We start from the raw sequence: 18,175 nt of genomic DNA, 5'->3' as shown, positions 1-18,175 counted from the left end.
CACTCATCACACAGACTCACTAGGACGCGTCTTTATCCGCCAGTATGAAGGGGACGAAAAAAAACTAAAACCTGAGAAAATGACGGACTTGAGGAAATGTGACGCTGTCCTTTAAAGACAGAGTGTAATGTTAAAGCCCCCCCCCCCTGTCTTACACTTAAACACACTGTGGTGGCCAAATTAATGCTGCATGCTTTAATTTCCAACAGGGAGTAAATTAAGAGCCGATAATGGATGCAAATCTGGCAGAGATTCCTCTCCGGATCCAACGAGTTGCAATATTCGCAGTGGGGTGTGTGTGTGGGGAAGTTTGCAACACACACGCACACACACCCAAAATCCCCACCCCGGCCCCCTGGACAGACACAAAACCATAGGAAGCCATTTGCTAATTTGAAAAATAGAACATTTTAATAAAGGCTACATCTCTTCATAATTACAATAATTAAAGTACCGAGGCATCTTTTCAACTGAGCTCTATAGAACGCATAATTTACAGTTTACAAGTGGAGCCAAGGAAGCCATGAAAAATATTATAAAACATAAAACATGATGAAACGGATACTAAAAGGCATAAAAATATCTTTTTAACATAAGGCCCCTTGTAAAAACCAAGGGAGTAAAAGGACCCGGAAAATTGGGTAAAACACGGCAAGAATCCATGTAGGCACAGCTACTGTACTCAGTTAGAACACTACGGACATAGTGTGTAAATCACCATCATCATCATCTGCAGCGCATAGTGCAGCTTTCAAACACACAGAGTAACACTACTCAAAAGCAACTCAGTCACACAATCACATCGGTAAGCACGTTGGGGGGCACACTATAGAGCTTTGTGTTGGTAAATATTAATAATGGCGTAAACACATTTTGGGGACTCTAGGACCACGTTCAGGGCACTTTCCTCTTCGTTAACTCGTAGGCTATTTGTGCGATGCCTGCGCCACTGAAACAAAGGCACTAAGACGCGACGGATCAAGGCTAGCTGGGAATTACACGTTAATGGCATTTTTGTTCTTTACACCCCCCCCCCCCCACTCATAGTACGCTCGGCGCAGATGGCGACAAATAGCACTGCAGTAGTAAATATATTATCAAACTTTTAAGTGATAAGAGCCTCAGCAGTAAGCGCTGCCGCCAGGAGATCAGAGATGGAGTCATCGCTGAATCTGCAGGAGGAGGAGAGGGTCCTTCGAAGAGGTATTTTGTAAGTTTACAGCTCAAGATGGAGGGGCGGACAATGAATAAAAGCCATTTCTTTTGCTTGAGAACTAATGCTCAGCAGGATGGGAAAGGGTTGAGGGGGGCAACAGAAAAAAGAAAAAAAAAGAATCACGGATGTGGAAACTTGGAGAAGTTTCTCCAACTACAAGCAGCTTGTCCATAGAGGAACAACGGGGACGCTTCCAATAAATAGCAATACGAATCTTTACACAGCAATACGAGCATCACGTTACAATGCAATGTACATGTATATCTGTGCACACACACACTAGCAGGGTCGCTTAGCCAGTGGCAGATGCCGGCACAGGGGGGGGGGCTCGGGTGGGCTGCCAGTCTCAGATCCAAACGCCACCCGAACGGCTTCTTTGAGGAGTGGTCATTCACCTAAAGTCTTTTGAGTTTCCTCTTCTGGAAACACACACACACGTGTTTCTGTCCAGCAACACACGAGCGCACACACACACACACACAGAACAGACAGACACGCATTCTTTGATTCCTCTAGACGTGGAGGCGGTGACAGTCCTGTAATGGCGATGACTCGTCCTCCTTCCTCTTCCCGAACGTCGGCAATATTCCTTCGGCGGCATGTCCAGTCCGATAAGCTCCTGCGTGTGTGTGTGTGTGTGTGTGTGTTTGCGAGCGAACGAAGGGATTACATCCATGGAGGTGTGAAGGGTCCGTTTTAAAATCCACGAGGTGGGGCGGGGGGGGGGGGGGTCTCACTCCATCCTCTCCACCTTGCCCAGGATCTTGCCCTGGTAGGTGGGCAGCGAGCAGCCGTCGTCCGACACCTCCTCGAACACGGCGCCGCACGCAAACTCGTCGCTGGCCTTCTTGAAGTAGTACCTGAGACCGGAGAGACAAGGCGGCGTTAACACTCACACACCAAGTCAAACGCCCTTTGACCTTTATAAACTTTATAAACCGAAAAATGGAGGGGTCCTTCAACTACCGCTCATCCCTGTTTCATTAAGGGGACAAAGCGGAGAAGACAAGGTGGAGGAGGGGAAGGAGCGAGCGGTACACAGTGTACTTCCTGTCTCCTGTTGACGGCTGTAGGAAGGGCACCCGACTGGCAACTTTCTGTGTGTGTGTGTGTGTGTGTGTGTGTGTGAACAGAAAGGAGGGGCTTCTCCTCAGCCATGACTTCACTGGGCCATTAATGATGCAAACCCCCCCCCCATCCTCATTTTAGAGGAAGGGAAAGCAGCAGGGGTGGGCTGCTTGGTGTGTCTCAGGAATCACTCATTAACTATGTAATGGAAAACTGCCTCCATGTGCTCCATGTGTGGGGGGGCTGGAATGTTTGTGAACGTTTTGCTTTTAATGGGACGGAAGGCGGACAAAGTTGAATGTGCGATACCAAAAAAGCCCCCCAAAGAACACACTAGCTGGACGAGCTCGAGAAGAAAAAGCAGCGATGGCTTCACTGAATACCAGAGGAAGAAGAAGCGAGTGAATAAGAGGACATGAAAGCGCAGAGGACTCCTTGATCATCGTGTCCTTGTGGACTATATGGACGAGGAAAAAGAGAAAAAACAACAAGTGCAGCCATCTTTCTCCTTTAAAGAGCCATGATATTTTCTGCTGAGACACAGACAGAGACAAAAAAAAGCCTGGATTTCCAATGCAACGTGTTTTATGTGGCTAGATCTGCCCCCCCCTTTACGTTTGCACTGACATCTGGCACCAATATAGTCTGGCAGGGCCCGGCAGTACTGTTCTTTGTTGAACCGCTGCCATGCTGAAATGACCCAAACTCCACACATTCTCTGGCTGCGATAAACGCGCCGCACAAGCTCCATCCAAAGAAGTGGACGGTCCGACAGGGGACCGGAGACAAGCGGGACGGAGAGGTGAGACGGAGAGGTGAGACGGAGAGGTGAGACGGAGAGGTGGTGGCGCAAACCGAGCTAAGTGCTCGTCACATTCGATGAGCCAAAAAGCTCCGTTACGCATCTGGTGGGGAAAAAGGCGTAATGGCTCCATACCTGTAATTATTAACACTACGGCTGCGCTTATCCCGGAGACCACGGCGGTTTTCAGTTTTAATGCCAACTGGAAAGGCGCAATCAAAGTAAAACAGATAAAAAAATAAATAAATGGAAGCTGTGCGGCCGGCGCAGCAAACCGGCAAACGCGCCATTTAACAATCGTCCTTTAAAACAGCCATAAAATGATTACAACATGTGTAAACATTGTGCATGTTCAACAAAGTACATGTGTGTGTGCGTGCGCACACGCACATCAAGGGCAGAAAAAAAGAAAGAAAAAGAGCCCCTGATAGCATCAGTGAAGAATTTGCACGCCGGGCCATTTGTGCGAGTCTTTGTTGGTTGAAATGAAAGAGGCCGAGGCTTCAAAGCCGTGTGTATTAGTGTGTATTAAGTGTGCCTTAGCATGGAAATCAATACCAGATGGGACCCAAATCGCTGCAGTTCAAACTCTTCCACTAACCCCGACGCCGCCCCCTCCCTCCTTCCCTCGTGTCCTTTCCTTTTCACTGCATCCCCCTCGACACGTACGCACGAAAAACACACAGCCCACAATGTGAGACACACGCAGGGATTTAGGGTCACCCGAGCACTGATCAGTTTAGTCGCTGGGAGCCTTTCTGCCAGCTAACGGTTTGGTGGTCACACACACACCTGTAGCTGCCCTTCTTGCGGAGCTGCTCCTTGAAGTGGCCAAGGGTGAGGCAGTGGCTCTTCATGTTCCTCCGGTAGGGGATCTCCTCACCACAGAAGAAATACGTCACCACCGTCTCGCCTCCTGAACCCTTTCTGGCCTCCTTCGCCCTGCAGACGGACACACAGCGAGAGAACGGCGTGTTAGGAGGGCTACACGCTCGCGGCGCGCAGCAAAAACGACGATCAAAAGAGGAAATCGGGAGAAAGAAAAACAAGCAAAAAGGCAAAGCTGCTGAGAGACGGGAATCTACAACAACACTTGGGTGGAGACGCACTAGCAGCCCCCTGACTGAGGAATAACGCATGCGAGGCGAGAGACCCGGCGCCGTCATGTGAGGCGCGTGCACGCGGAGGGGGGGCACGGCGCTATCGGATGCCCCTCAGCTCTGTCCAAGGCTTTGTAGGGCCGCTTCAGAGAAGCTCCTGTTGCAAAGCTCTGCTCGGCCCCGACCGGCCGCCCACTGAAGGGCCGCCAATAAACACGATGCATATGTATGTGACAGGCCGTCTCAGTCAGGTGGTGCCGTGACTACACCCCCCCCTCACACTCACACGCAGCAACAAAACACATGCAAGCAAAAAGAGGCAGAGCAGCTTAAAATAACTTTACGAAAGGGGGTCACCTTTTTTTCTATAATGACTGTGATCGCGTGTGCGCGTGTATGTGCACATATGTGACGTGTGCACAGCGACTACTGGTGTGACTCCCTACATGTGCGGCGGGCGGCGCATACGGAGGAGAGTTTAAAAAAAAAAAAAAGAGTAGAAGTACACTGCAAGGTGGAGCTTATGGCTGAGAAGAGGAGGAAGAGGAGCGGACAGGAGGAGCAGAGGAGAGGGAGGGCAGGACGCTAGAGGCATCGTACTCTTCTGATTGGAGGCCGCCGCTGGTCGGGTGGAGCCCGAGGGGAGCGGGACTGGCTAGAGACGGAGGGGCGGAGCCCTCGGCCTGCACAGGCACTGGGTGGCTCTTCTCTTGCTGGAGACCGGACATCGGATGCCTGAAGACGTGAAGAGACGTTAACAATACGTTAACAATACACACCGTCATCATCATCATCATCATCATCATAATCCATGATCATAAGGCATCTCGTTGCCGTGTACCTTTGCTTGGCGGGCTTGATGGAAACCTCCCCTAGCCGGCGGCAGGCCTCCTCCAGCTGGGCCAAAGTGTTGGGGGGGGGGCGGGGGCGGCATGGCGGGGTCCTGGATGAACGGCTGGGCTGGCTGGTGACTACGCAGGTGGCCGCAGCTTCCGCCCCCGCCCCACGTGTGCGTCTGCGCCGAGGAGCCGCCGAAGGTCTTTTTGACGCTCTGGACGCTGAGAGGGGAGGGAAAGGAAACAAGACGGCACACGTCAGCGCCACGGGAAAACCCCCCGAAAAGAACTAAGCGGGAAGTCACAACTCAAGCTTACCTGTGGGACTTGTGCCTGCTTTGCCGCTTGCTCTCCAGGATCCACTGCAGCACGTTCTGGGTGGAGTCCGTTGTGTTGCTGGGCAGCTGCAGAGGAGGCCCGCAGTCCTCCATGCACCTCTCCGCCACCCCGTCCTCGGCCCCCGAGCGACACGCGCGCCTGGACAGAGAGCTGGACCGCCTGGGAGAGAGAGAGGGAGAAGCTTAGCATTGGCGATGGAGAAAAAGCAAACCAAGCGGCATAACGCAAAGAGGTGCGTGCGGCTCACCCCACGCTGCCGCCAGTAGCGGCGGCCCCACACATCTCCCGGCCCAGGCTGCGGCTGCGCTGGTAAGGCTGGCAATCGCTGCCGCCGCCACCTTCGCATAGGCCATGCACACGAAGCGCCGCCTCCCTCTCGATCTGCTCCTGAGTCTTGGGGCCGCCGTGGTGGTGGATGTAGTGGTGGTGGATGTGCTTTGTGTTCTGCCGGCTCACAAAGCTCCTGCCGGGGCCCGGCGTCGGGCTGTTGGCCCCTTGGTCGGGACTGGAGACGCACGGGGTGCAGGGACCCGCCGGGGCCTTGGTCCCGAAGCCGGCGCGCGCGATGGGCCGACACTCCGGGGAGCCGGAGCACAGCGAGCGGCGGACGACGGCGGGGGACTGGCAACCGGGGGTCTTCAGGACGCGAGACAGGTGCTCGTCCAGAATGGCCTGCGGGTCCTCGTCGGAGGACTCGGGGAGGAGGGCGAAGGGGTGGGGTGAGAGCGCCGTCTCCGCCTCATCTCTTTCCTCCTCCTGGTATCCAGGGAATGCAAGACGATCAACCGAGGCACTTAAAACACCGGCAGCCGTCTTCTCTGGCGACGGGACGAGAAACGTCGTACGTACCTCCTGGATCTCCTCCAGGGAGTTGGTGGTGTCCTGCTTCCTCTTCAGGCTCTCCAGGCGGGATATGAGCTGGGCGGCGAACTCCGACGGCTTCATCGGGACCACCTCCTTGGGAGGCCAGCAAGTGCGCTTTGGGGGGGGGGGAGAGAAGCAGAACCGTCAGCCACTGCATGTCTGTGTGTGTGTGTGTGAGTTAACCTCTGGTTATCGGGGACACCGCTACTCTCCGCATGCAACAGTCTGTCCACCACCGGTGGTACCGATCGGGTTCTGTCACGCGCAGGTTTCATGGGGGAAGGTGGGGCGGGTAGGGTGGGGGTGGGGGGGGTATAGTCATGCTGGGCTAGGCCTCGGCTGGTTCCCTGTGTCATCATCAGCGGGCCTCTTTAAAGTCAGCTCACTTCAAAGGCTTCCTAGTCAAATATCAAACACTCAGTGGGGGGAGAACGGGGAGGGATGGAGGGAGAGATAGATGGGAAGCAGTGGCTTTACATCTAGGAATAAAAGCCACATATCGACAGGGGGTGGAAGAGAACTCCAGGGAGGAAAGGATGAGGGATTAAAAAGGGAGAAGTTGAGATGCAGAGATGTGCGCTGGCAGGGGGGAGAGAAAGAGGAGAATGAAGAGAGGGAAGGGCTGAAAGAAGAAGATAAGAGATAAAAAAAGGTGCCAAAAAAGGATGAAAGATCAGAAAGGTTGAGGTAATTTATCCCCCCCTTGTCACACACTGGGCACCTTTGAGGTACAATATAGTGACAGTATAAGGAGTGTGTGTGTGTGCGCGCACACATCTTAAATTATTAGCATTTCTGCACTGGGGGCTTTCTTGATTTTTGTTTCTCCCATGCCTTTGTAGTAGGGATGAAGGGGAGGAAAGAGTGAGAAAAGGAGGCGCTGTCTGATGGAGCCCGGGGCTGGTGCACCATGGGAATGGAAGCCATTGCCAAAAATCAAACGGGAAACCAAAACAAGAACATAAAAAAAAGTAAAAATGCAGCAAAAAAGAGGCAAAGTGAGAGAAGAGCGGCGAGAACGAAATCTGTGAACACGTTCCTCTGCCAACTAACACTTGCTGCGTGTCTCGTAACGTCGACAAAGACGGGGGGGGGGGGGGTCACGGCGAGTTTATTCCAACAAGCTGCTTCTGTTGCTCCCACTCGGGCGACATGTCAGCCGATCTCCGCCTCGGAGCTCCTCGCCTCGCAAGCTCAAGCTAGCCGCTCTTCAGCCTCCAGCTCCCACCTCTGACCCACTGAGAGATCACATGACACGCTCTTCCCTGAGGTCGCCTGCTTTGAGAGGAGTGGGGAGGAGGGGGGGCGCTATGCGGCAGCTCTGTGTGTGTGTGTGTGTGTGTGTGTGTAGGGGGAGGGGGGGGATGCTGTGGAAAAAAAGAAAAAAAAAAGAGGAAGGGGCCAACTCTGTTGGAAGTTGTCACTTCCCTGTGCGTTTGCTCCATTCATCCTCGGATCAAAGCGCTGCCTGTGCGTGTGAATGTGCCGGAGTGGCTTTCTGTTTTTGTTGGGATCCGGGCTGATTTCAGAGCCCTCGGGATAAAGCGGCAGAGATCTTCCTCATTTCTCCCTGTTCTCCATATTTACGGCATTGGGGGAGAAAAAAGGGGGGGCGCGTTCCGAGCGCTGAGGCAGTAAACAGCTTAGAGACCCCCCCCCGACTCCCGCAGACGTCAAGGAACCCTAACGGGGATGTAGGTGACACCAAAGGTAGCAAGGGGGCTTGTGTGTGTGTGTGTGTGTGTGTGTGTGTGTCTCCGAGAGGGAGGCTGAGTCTCTGACGCTCCTCTTCAGATCTTTGCTCGTGTTGAATTGAGAATGCCGAATACAGTTTGTGTACTATTCATAGAACCAAGAGAGACCCGGAACTGAGGGCGCTATGGAAATAACACTGTGGGGCTGCTTCAAAAAGACGTGTGTGTGTGTGTGTGTGTGTGTTTGTTTACTTACAGGAAAAGCAGGCAGGGAGACCTGACTGTTCATCCTCATGTTGCGCTGCATATCTCTGTGTAGCTGCTTCTTGGAGCCCAGTTTATAGGGAGGGATGCCATCTCTGGAGGGGGGGGGGGGGGGGGGCAAAGAACACAAAAGGTCAGAGGTCAAGGAACTGATCGGATACGTCAATTAACACCAAACGGCCATTCGGGAAGACGCTTATTAGCAAACTGGGTGGATCAAAGTAAGCAAGGAAGAGCAAAGCAAAGAACTAATCCAAGCTGTTGATTCTCCCGTCTATTTGACCCCCCGCCTATTTCATCAAACTTCAGTTAAAAAAAGAAAGAGGTAAATAATGCCGACATTCATTTTCCTGTTTGTTTGTCGCGGCTCTGACTTAATTGGTCAGAAGGTTATCATAAATTAGTCATATTTGCATCCACACACACACACACAGTCAGAAGTAGCGTCGTCATTAGCATTTCCTGACTGACTTCCGTGCTAAGCGGAGGCTACTGTTAGCATTAGTGACTGATTCAGAGAGTCAACCTGGTTTCTGTAACGAGGGACCAAAGCTTCCACGTGAAGCTCTTGACAGCGTAAAACAGACGCTTTCTGGTGACCTCGCCTAACTGAGGAGCTCTTTTCCGCTTTGGCTTTGAAATGCCACAGTCATGCGCATAAGCAGCCCCCCCTCCCGCCCTCCCAATCTTCATTTGGCAAGCGCAGCCAGCCTCTGATCTCCGCACATCAAAAGGCTGGTTTGTAAGATAAGGTAATGTTTGAAGTCTGCGCAGCTGCATTCCCCAGCGTCCAAGCAAATCCATAAATAAGATATAAGCAGAAATCCCCCCCCCCTCCGCCACTCTCTCTCTTCCCACAGAAAAAAACGCCCCTTCCCCCGTGCTGCCCCCCCCCCTTTCTATTCTTTCCTTTATCTGTAAATGGGATTCAATGTTTATGGCTCCCTTTTAACTGACCTAAAGAGAGGCAGATATGCTGATCAAGGCCAGAGCGGGCAGGAATTGAGGTGTGTGTGTGTGTGTGTGTGTGTTTGTGGGGCATGTCCCTGTGTCCAGTGTCACTGCACTGGGCAAAGTACAGCAGAATAATACTATATGGCCTTCGGCCTCTCTGAAGCAGGGCTGTCTACAGATATGCCTGAGCAGTGGAGCCTGTTGTAAAAGTCAGAAGTCATAATAAATTCTTTATAGCTGCCATATTGCTGCCCGGCGGCGCCTCAGTGCGTCAGTATCTGTAGCTCGGTTGACCTTCTGTGACATCATCCATGTCGGCCTCGGTGCCGCCCACGTGAGACAAAGTACAAGTTGCACAGAGATTCTTTCACAAATTTGTTTTTGTTTTTTGCCAATTTCTCGTACGACCCCCCACCCTTAGCTGACCACTCTTGGCCCTGAGCTGTGCACCGCGCGATGACCTCATCGTACCCCCCCGCCCCCTGTCGCTTGAGAAAGACGCCTCTTCTGAGCGACGGGCCCCCCGGCACGTACACAGATAAGCGGTGGACCCCGTGCGGACGGAAGCACGGCGCTTCAGTGACGATTAGTCGACCCGACGGCGGTTAATCAGCGACAGCTTTGGATCGTCCGCCCGGACATCCGCTCGCTTCAGGTGGTCAAATTTGTTTTGTTGCTGTTTTCATGAGAAATTGAACATCTATGAACTTTTGTGTTTTCTGTTGGGACAAAACGAGCGAGGAGAGGAGGTGTGGAATGAACGTATTCCTGTGATGACGTAATAAGGGAACGAGGCAGTAGTTGCACTTCTCTCCTACTCGGTCAACTGATGCACTAAAATGTTCTTAAAATCTTCTATTCTCACACAGTTTCTCTTCCATCCACAGTATAACGTCACAGAACAGTGACAGGGAAAAAAACGGCCTCCATTGTGTCGCCTCTCTGGTTCATTTCCACTTACACACTGCTGTCGGTCACGGACATGGCGTCGTCGGTCAGGGCGTCGCTGGAGACCTCGCTGTCGTTGGTGCTGGTGGCCGGAGCGAACGAGCCCGCGTGGTCTCCTCTCTTGTACGATCTGCGAGGGTTGGGGGGGGGGGGGGGGCAACAAGTGGCGAGAGTCAGATCAATGCTGACACAACAGGTGTGGGTGGAGAATTCAAATTTTTTGTTCCACTCTTTTGGAAAAAAAAAAAACACCCCGAGGAAAGAAGTGATTGGTGCGTGAAATAGTGAAATGGGACTTTCTTTGGTAGCGATAAGCGGTTAGGAGCCGGCTTCCCTGCAGCCTGCCGACCTCCACCCTTCAAATAGAAGCTCATCGCCGGTGGCAACGCCGGGCTTTTCTCTCCTTTTTTTTTGCCCCCCCCCATTTATGTACTCCTAAATAGCCCCCGATTTCTCTCTTTCCGTTTCTCTCGTTGGCTCTTTCCTCCCATTCGTCTCCTGCTGGGCCTGCATTCTTACATGTGCTACGGGAGGGAGAGAAAAGTATAGAGCGGAAGCTTGGGAGAGTGTCAAGAGAGGGAAAGAAAGGGGAGAGGAAAAAACGGGGGAGTGGGGTGGGGGGGGTGGGGTCTTCATGAGGGAGAGACCCAGCAGGACTAAAGCTGTAGGCTCCAGGCTGACCTTCAGAGGGGCTTGCAAAGAGTCAGGTATTTAACACAGCTGGCCTTGCATTCTTCCCTCCCTGCGCCCCCCCCCCCCCCTCTCATTTATCCTTTCTCCTCCCTCCCTTTCTTTCATGAGGTGCACCGCCCCCTCCCACTCCCCCTCCTCTGTGTCCTTCCTTTCCCCTCAATTTCTCTCCAAAAGCTTCGTAGTCCCAAAAAGTTCAAAAGGAAAGATAAAAGAAAAAGGTAAAAGTGAGCGCGGGAAGGGGGGGTGGCAGAAAATTAGGGAGGGGGGGGGGGGTCAGAGAAGATTTGACGCAAACGAGTAAAGAGGGAAGGAAGAGTGTGGGGGGGTGTTGATGCTGACGTTCAGGGTTCGTTTTCAGAGGAGACGTGAGGAGGAGACGAGGGAGGGGGCTCTGAGCAACAAGCGCTACACTGGAAGAAAGTCCTCACCACTGCCGTCATCGCACGCGAGCTGCCAGTTCGGATCGCCGATGACTTTCCCCAAACAAACATCCCATGCATTTAGAAACTGCTCGACCAAATAAAAGCGCGCACTTGATTTGGCACTTTTAGAAATGGACAAAAAGGCCATTCATAATAATAAACACCAGAAAGGTGCTTTAAGTGCAGCATGTCGATCTGCTATGGATGCGTTTCCCTCCGGCCACACGGCTTGCTGGCTGGGGCCGGAGCCAGCCATGCTCTGTGAACTCCCCCCCCCACCCAGAGGGAGGCGATCCCTCGCTTTGCTGGACTATTTCAAAGCCTCGCCAGCAGAGAGGCTGCTGCTGCTGCTGCTGGACACGGTGGTGCTGAGGGGGGCCGGAGGGTTAAAAGAAAGAGTAGAGAGTTTCTCTACAAACTCTAAAAAGAACCCCAGATGACATGCGGGCATCATTTACAGTCCAACGCGTCATCATTATTATTATTATTATTTTAAAGGGAGTCGCTGCCATACCTGTGTCCCCTCTCCATCACCTCCACCGCCCTCGCGGACGCGGTGACCGCCTGCGCGTTCACGGACGCGCAGCCCGGCGGCGCTTTGACTCGGAAGTCGCAGCTCCACACCTCCTCCTCGATGAGCGTGGGCATGTATCCACAGCCGACCTGGACGACGTGGTTGGGGGTCTCTCCCCCGGTCCTGGCGTACTCGAGGTAGACGCCGGAGCTCAGAAACATCCGGTACGCGTTCTCCTCCATGTCGGCTTGGATCTCCGTCTGCGCCTGGTCGAACATCGCGGAGTCCACGTGCTGCTTCTTGATATTATCCCGGATGAAGGTTTTGGTGGCGGGCTTGAGCTGCTGGGCCACCACGCCGTCGCTCTCGATGTAGCGCTTGTAGATGGCTTTGGCGACCCGCTGCGTTTTGCTTTCCCGCGGGTCCATCTGCCGGAAGCCGTTGCAGGCGAACCAAAAGTCCAACGCGTCGACGCACTTCTCCCGCTCCAGGAACGTCCTGAAGAGGAGGGCGCCGTCCTGGTCGCCGAGCAGCGAGTGCAGAGACTTGTTCCAGCGGGAGAGCGGGGAGTCCGGGGACGCGCTGCCCTCCGGCTCCCCGAGACCGTCCTGGTTCCTCCGCGCCGAGGAGCCGAGCACCACCTCGGCTTTTTGCGGGGGCTTGGTCATGGCCGGTTTGCCGGGGTAGCGGCGGGGCTCGCCCTCCTCCCCCGGCACCGGGGGTCGAGGAGCATCTTCTCGGAAACTACCGGAGATGTGGTCCATAAGCGCGCGGCTCATGGCTCCGGGAGGCGGCGCAGTGATCGGTTCGCCTCGGCTGTGTAATCTCCTCGCTCTCTGCCGTCAGCGGGGGGAGCTTCTCTCCGACCGCCCGTCTCCTCTCTGGAACACAAAGTATTGATCTGAATCAAAACCAGATCCGCCCCAAACTTCAAAAGAAAAAAGAAAAAAAAGAGGGGGGGGGGGGGGGCGCAGCAGGAATCTTTTTTTTCCAGATCCTCGCTGACTTGTGCTGAAATGTGAGGATCAACCGCGGCAGCAGCATTATTACATAAGTTAAAACACAATTTCTCCACATCTCCAACCTGGAATGCGCTATATTAACTAATATTAACAACACATTGAATTAACTTGGCACGCGCGCAGTAGACCCAGATGAACATCCCCCCCACCCCCCGAGCGATGCGTGAAACTGTCCTCTTTCTTAAAATATACATATTGTAACCGCACTAGGAGTCTGTAATCCCACGCGTGTCGAGATGATCCCCCCCAAATAAATCCTCTTTGCTTCCGGATCCATCCCGTCCGCTGCAAGCAGACCGCCAGCACATGTCCCGATAGCAGCCCTGACACTCTCTAAACGGGGTGGCAATATAGTTAAGGACAGCAACACTTTGAATGATATGAAAGGAGACGTGGAAGATTACAGATTGCATACACACGCCTGATACCTCATTGTAGTCCTTTAAAGTCTATTTAACGTCGCGTTCAAGGCGCATAGGAACAACAGCGTCCGATCCCAAGTAGTTACAACAGTCTCTCATCTTGTAGGGTGGGGGGGGGGGGGGGGGGGTCACCACAAAAAGAAGGAAAAAAAGAAACAAATAACCTTACTTCTGTGAAACCACCTTGTTTCGCTTTAAATGATAATTTAAACCGGAAAGAAAACGGAGAGAATGATACTGAAAGAAAAGTCATTCCCCCCCTTGAACGTTACTTCAAAGGCGAGTCAACAGCACATCAAAGGGAACTCCGATGGGGGCCGCTTTGAGGAGGCACTCACTCGTGTAACTTACCATCGATCCACGAGTTATCTCCTCAAAATTAAACTCCACTTCTTGGCTTTCTTTTTATCTATATATATATATTGTTTTATCCACACAAGATAAAAAGAAAAAACGCGTGTAATCCACAGTATTCGTCTCCGCGACGCGTCCACGTACAGTCCGCTTCAGGTTCCAGTTGGTTTATGGTGAAGAGGAGGAGGGAAAAAAAGCACTCGAGAGGAGGGAGAGAGGTGGTGGTGGGGGGAGAGAAGAAAAAAAATGCCGCTTTTCTGTGCCGCCTCCTTTTTTCTCCTCCCTCTCTGGCTTCAGGCTGCCATGCCCCGCGTCGAGGTCTCTCCTGTAGGCGACTCCGACACCGACTGAGCCGACAGGCTGGAGCAGCGCACTTCAAAGCGAGCAGCCGACGGCCGAGGTCCCGGCAGCTGCATAACAAACAATTGCCCCGCGACCAAAAAAAAACCAAGTGTCGCGAGCTGCCCAGATACGTTGCGTTCACTCCGGGTGAAACATCATTTAAAGGGTTCATATCCCCCCCACCCACCCACCTCCTCAATAGCGAGTTTTTGCCACGTTTTACCAATCTTTTTCTTTTAATAGCAGATCACGAAGTTGCAGCTGCACAACGAGGACCTTATCAAAGACAAGTAATCTTGAGCCAACTCCCCGAGGCTTTAGAGCGGCAGAAGTAACTGATCTGCCGCCCCAATGGCATTATCGCTACAATCCCTCTGTTGCTACATAAACTTTAAAGACGCAGGGATCCTTTTCTTTTCAAGACCCGCGTGGGTTCTCGAGATTAACCCCGCTGGAGACCCGGCTGAAGCACAAAGAATGCACTGGCTTGCATCAAATGGCACGTCCATATATCCGCGTATGAATTATTGGTCACGTTACGAGAAGACAATGGCTCAGGGGAATAATACAGCTGTGATTATAATCCCCTTTTAAAAACACTATTCTAACGGTAATAGAGACGTCCCTCCTGCAGAACTCAACGACAAGCTCAATGTTAAAACCATGCATTATAGATTAAAAAAAAGGTCCCAATCCGCAAATTCTGTTCACATACACGTGTGGAAATAGCACATTGCAGCGCTGTTCATCACTCCACAGCGCCTACTAGTGGCGGTGAAGGCACATGGAACAAGCATGCTCCATATTAAAACATCTGTTCAGCCAGGATAAATTCCCTTAAGGATGTGATTGTATAATTTAAGCTACAGAAGAAACACTCCTCTTGGCAGCTCTGACAGTGCAGAAGACAACACAAAAAGTTTTTTTAAAAGCCCTTATCAGACAGACATTCAATATACATCCATTCACTGGTCTGTCTGAGTTGTTCCGAAACAGACAGTAGTTTGGGAACCTACATTTTGTCAATCCATACGGGACTATAACTACAGACAGTGATCTTACTATAGTGTTTATATAACAGAGTCAACGGTGCTGGTTTAGTTTTGGATAGATCTTCAGTGTTCAATGACCCTTTGCGCAAGATGACTGCCTAACAAAGGCAAACACTTTGATCAGCCGGTTTGCTGGGAAACTTTCTCCCCTGATGCAGTGATGCACATCAAGGTTAATAGAGGAAACTTCTGTTGAAGAGGCCATGATGACTAAGGCCTTACTCATCAGTCAAAGGCCATTTGATCACCGTTAAACTCTGTACGCTCACGTCCTGCACAAAAAAAACATTCCCATTAATTGGTATAACGGTAATATCGGCTGGAAAGGTATAACTCCTGTAGTTACATACCTGTAATTACATCAATAGGCGGCGTGCATATAACAATTACAACATTGTAATTATATACGAGAGCACAATACAAAGGGCTGTTAAACATGTGAGATGTAATCATTAACCCGACCAGCCTTCCCACAATCTTGTTTATCAGCACTTAACTTAAAAAGTCTGTGAAAGAGGCATTGAGAATTAGCCAATCAGAGCAGGAAAACCAACCGCCGACAACAGGCAGCGCAGCCGCATGTGGTTGTGAAAGAGGTCGTCCCTAAGTTCATTTAGGAAATTATGATCCCGTTAAGACCTCGTCCCTAGTTAGCTGTAACTCAATAACCTTTTGTGATGAATGCATAAAAACGAGCTGGCCAGCAAGCAGGGGAGTTTAAATTGTAATGAGTGATGGCTGAAGTTTTAAAAGAGAACAAAGTGATGATTAAACCGCATTTAAACGTTACTTACGAGTCCTGGAGCTCCTCTCAGACCGCTCTGTGGCCACATTTAACCAAGAAAGTTGGGGCACCACTGATGTATAGTGTATTCGACACCTGAAGCCGGGCCAGATGTGAGACACTAATGATTCAAAGTTAAAAACAAGTCCACACACAAAAAAAAGCTCTTCTACACACTCTGGGTCTTTCTGTAGGTGTACAGGTCATCTGGCTAATATACAGACCCCGACAATGTCAGCCTTTGTTAACTTTGGAGGGCTGAGCCTGACCTCTGACAGTAAACACACCAGGGTGGAAACTGTCACCATGACGATGGCGTGGACCCCCTGCCAACACCGGTGGCCAGTTGGGCCCTCATGTCCTGCCTTGTCAACCCCCTGCATGGTTCATGGGAGGTCCCCATAGGTCGGCTCTTTCCCTGCTGGCCCCTCAGGAGCCGACCCCAGGTCTGAGACCGGCCTGAGACCGGGGGCGTCCTTGGCTCCTGGCCCTATAAAAAGACCCTTGAAAGAGGACTTCGGCAGGTTATGGGGCGTAACCGTCCCTGTGTTTGGACAGATATTATTACAGGGACAGGTCAAATTCGGCCTCACTACAAAGCGCCCTATAAATAGAGACGGAAGACGCGCATAAATCTCTTGCGGGGGTCAATCAAGTCTGTTGACTGTCTTTTTGTGTGCACAAAGTACAAAAAATAACTATAATGTCTGTATCTCAAGTCAGATTTGATGGAAAACCCCTCATTTATCACCACTTAAGAGGAAGGTTTAAGTGTTATATGGTATTCTGAGCAGTCTTAACTGCTGCTGGCCACCTCAGTTGCAGTAATAAACACTACGAGAGAGAGTGTGTGTGTGTGTGTGTTTGTGTGTGCGTCTTCCAGCGCTTTCCTCTCTGTGCTGCCGCTCTGTGATCAGTAACTGCTCTCAATTACAGTATTGTGAGCTGTTCTTTTTCGGCTCGGGGTTAAACTCTTTGCCGACCCCTTTGAAGTACTCATCCCTTTATCTCAAGCCAGAGCCAAGAATTTTGGGGGAGGACAATGGAAAATGAAACCAAGAGGGAAGCTTATGGCAATTATCAACCAGGGCCATGAGGAGGAAGTGCGCTCACACGGGCACAGGGAGATGATGAGGACAGCGGGAGACAGCCAACTATAGGACAGGGGGTTACTGTTTCAGGTTTGTTTGGTGTGTACACACCCCGGGCAACAAGAGGAAATGCAGGCTGCCTCTTCAAAGTAGGTGACAACAGGGGGACAATGGCCTCAGAAGGGAGCAGGGAGCCGATGAGAGGAGGCGTGGCGGCGGCGGTGGCGGGGTGCGTCGAACATACACAACTTTGTCGAGGACCAGAGGAGGACGGGAGGGGGGGGGGGGGGGGGGGGGGATAGGATGGAGGAGGACGGAGGGAGAAGTGCTGTTGTCAGCGGGAATCAAATGGCGCGCGGAGAGCTGGGGAAGATACAATTAAAGTGTGGAGTTAAGACAGGCTTTGAAGTTGGACATGGTGCATAATGCCCTTAAAAGTTAAGGAAGGGCAACAATTCGCCGGCTTGTTATGGGGCTGTTTTGAAAGAGGAGGGGGAGGAAAAAAAAAGAGTGCGGGAGGTAGAGGAGGGGTGTTTTTGAAAGGGTTCAGTTGGAGGGGAATGAAGTTGGATTTCAAGCGCCAATTGGCCCCAGAAGGGGTGTTTTTTCTTTTCTTCTTCTTTTCTCTTTTTTTTGAGACTGTAAAGTACGCGTGGGAGTCGGCGCCCACCTGCACATTTCGATGGCGAGCGGAAGCAGGGAAAGACAGATGTGACGCAGGGGCAGAAGAGGGAGCGAGACAGGTGAGAGAGAGACGACGACAGGAACACAAGGAGACAGGAAAGAGGTGCGGAATCGGCGGCAAAGGGAGGCAGAGAAGAAACGAAAGAGAGGCGAGAACACAGAGGGGGGGGGGGGGGGGGGGGCGCGGGGGATGAGGGGGGGTGTTGAAGGTTATTTATTGGGTCCCCCCCCCCCCCCCTCGTTTTAATCCCATTTTGCGCTTGACTTTTAAGTCTACCAATGTATAGAAACAATGTCGGATGCTCTGTCTAATCCCGTTTGGGGCATGAAGCTCACTCCGCACCGACAGTAATGACTTTCATTTCCTGCGCCGCTCGCACTGAAGCACCGTGCCGCCGCCTCGCAGGCCGGACGCCGCCACCGCCGCCGCGCTCGACAGGCCCCAGCCATGCGTCTCCAACCCCTGGGCTCCATCACTCATCCTTAATCCATCACTTTAACTCCCATCTTCCTCTTTCCGGACTCAGAGGGTTCCCAGACCCGGCGAGGCGATTGATTGAGTAATCAAGTCAAATCTTGTTTGGGCGATTTGAGTCAGCAGCTTCACACCTCAAAATGGATTTGGTCTTAATTCTGGGGAAGTAGGATTACATTTTTTGGGCACTTTTTGATTTGTAGAAACAATTGCATATGTGTCGATGAGGAGAACG

At 52.0% G+C, this 18,175-nt stretch overlaps 1 protein-coding gene across 1 annotated transcript; it reads right to left on the bottom strand.

The window, feature by feature from the left end:
• Positions 1 to 389: 389 nt before the first annotated feature.
• On the bottom strand, positions 390 to 14,337 carry axin2 (axin 2 (conductin, axil)). Its single transcript, XM_040191788.2, is given in 12 exon segments — positions 390 to 2,076; positions 3,879 to 4,028; positions 4,787 to 4,921; positions 5,028 to 5,113; positions 5,115 to 5,244; positions 5,341 to 5,520; positions 5,609 to 6,117; positions 6,211 to 6,339; positions 8,176 to 8,278; positions 10,099 to 10,215; positions 11,715 to 12,595; positions 13,510 to 14,337. Coding segments are annotated over 11 exon segments (2,445 nt in total). The 5' UTR covers positions 12,494 to 12,595; positions 13,510 to 14,337; the 3' UTR covers positions 390 to 1,949.
• Between the last annotated feature and the right edge of the window lie 3,838 nt (positions 14,338 to 18,175).

This window comes from Gasterosteus aculeatus, chromosome 11 (assembly GCF_964276395.1).
Source record: "Gasterosteus aculeatus chromosome 11, fGasAcu3.hap1.1, whole genome shotgun sequence".
Taxonomy (NCBI): Eukaryota; Metazoa; Chordata; class Actinopteri; order Perciformes; family Gasterosteidae; genus Gasterosteus; species Gasterosteus aculeatus.
The sequence above is the reverse complement of the archived record's forward strand: the minus strand, read 5'-3'. Positions and strand labels throughout refer to the sequence as shown.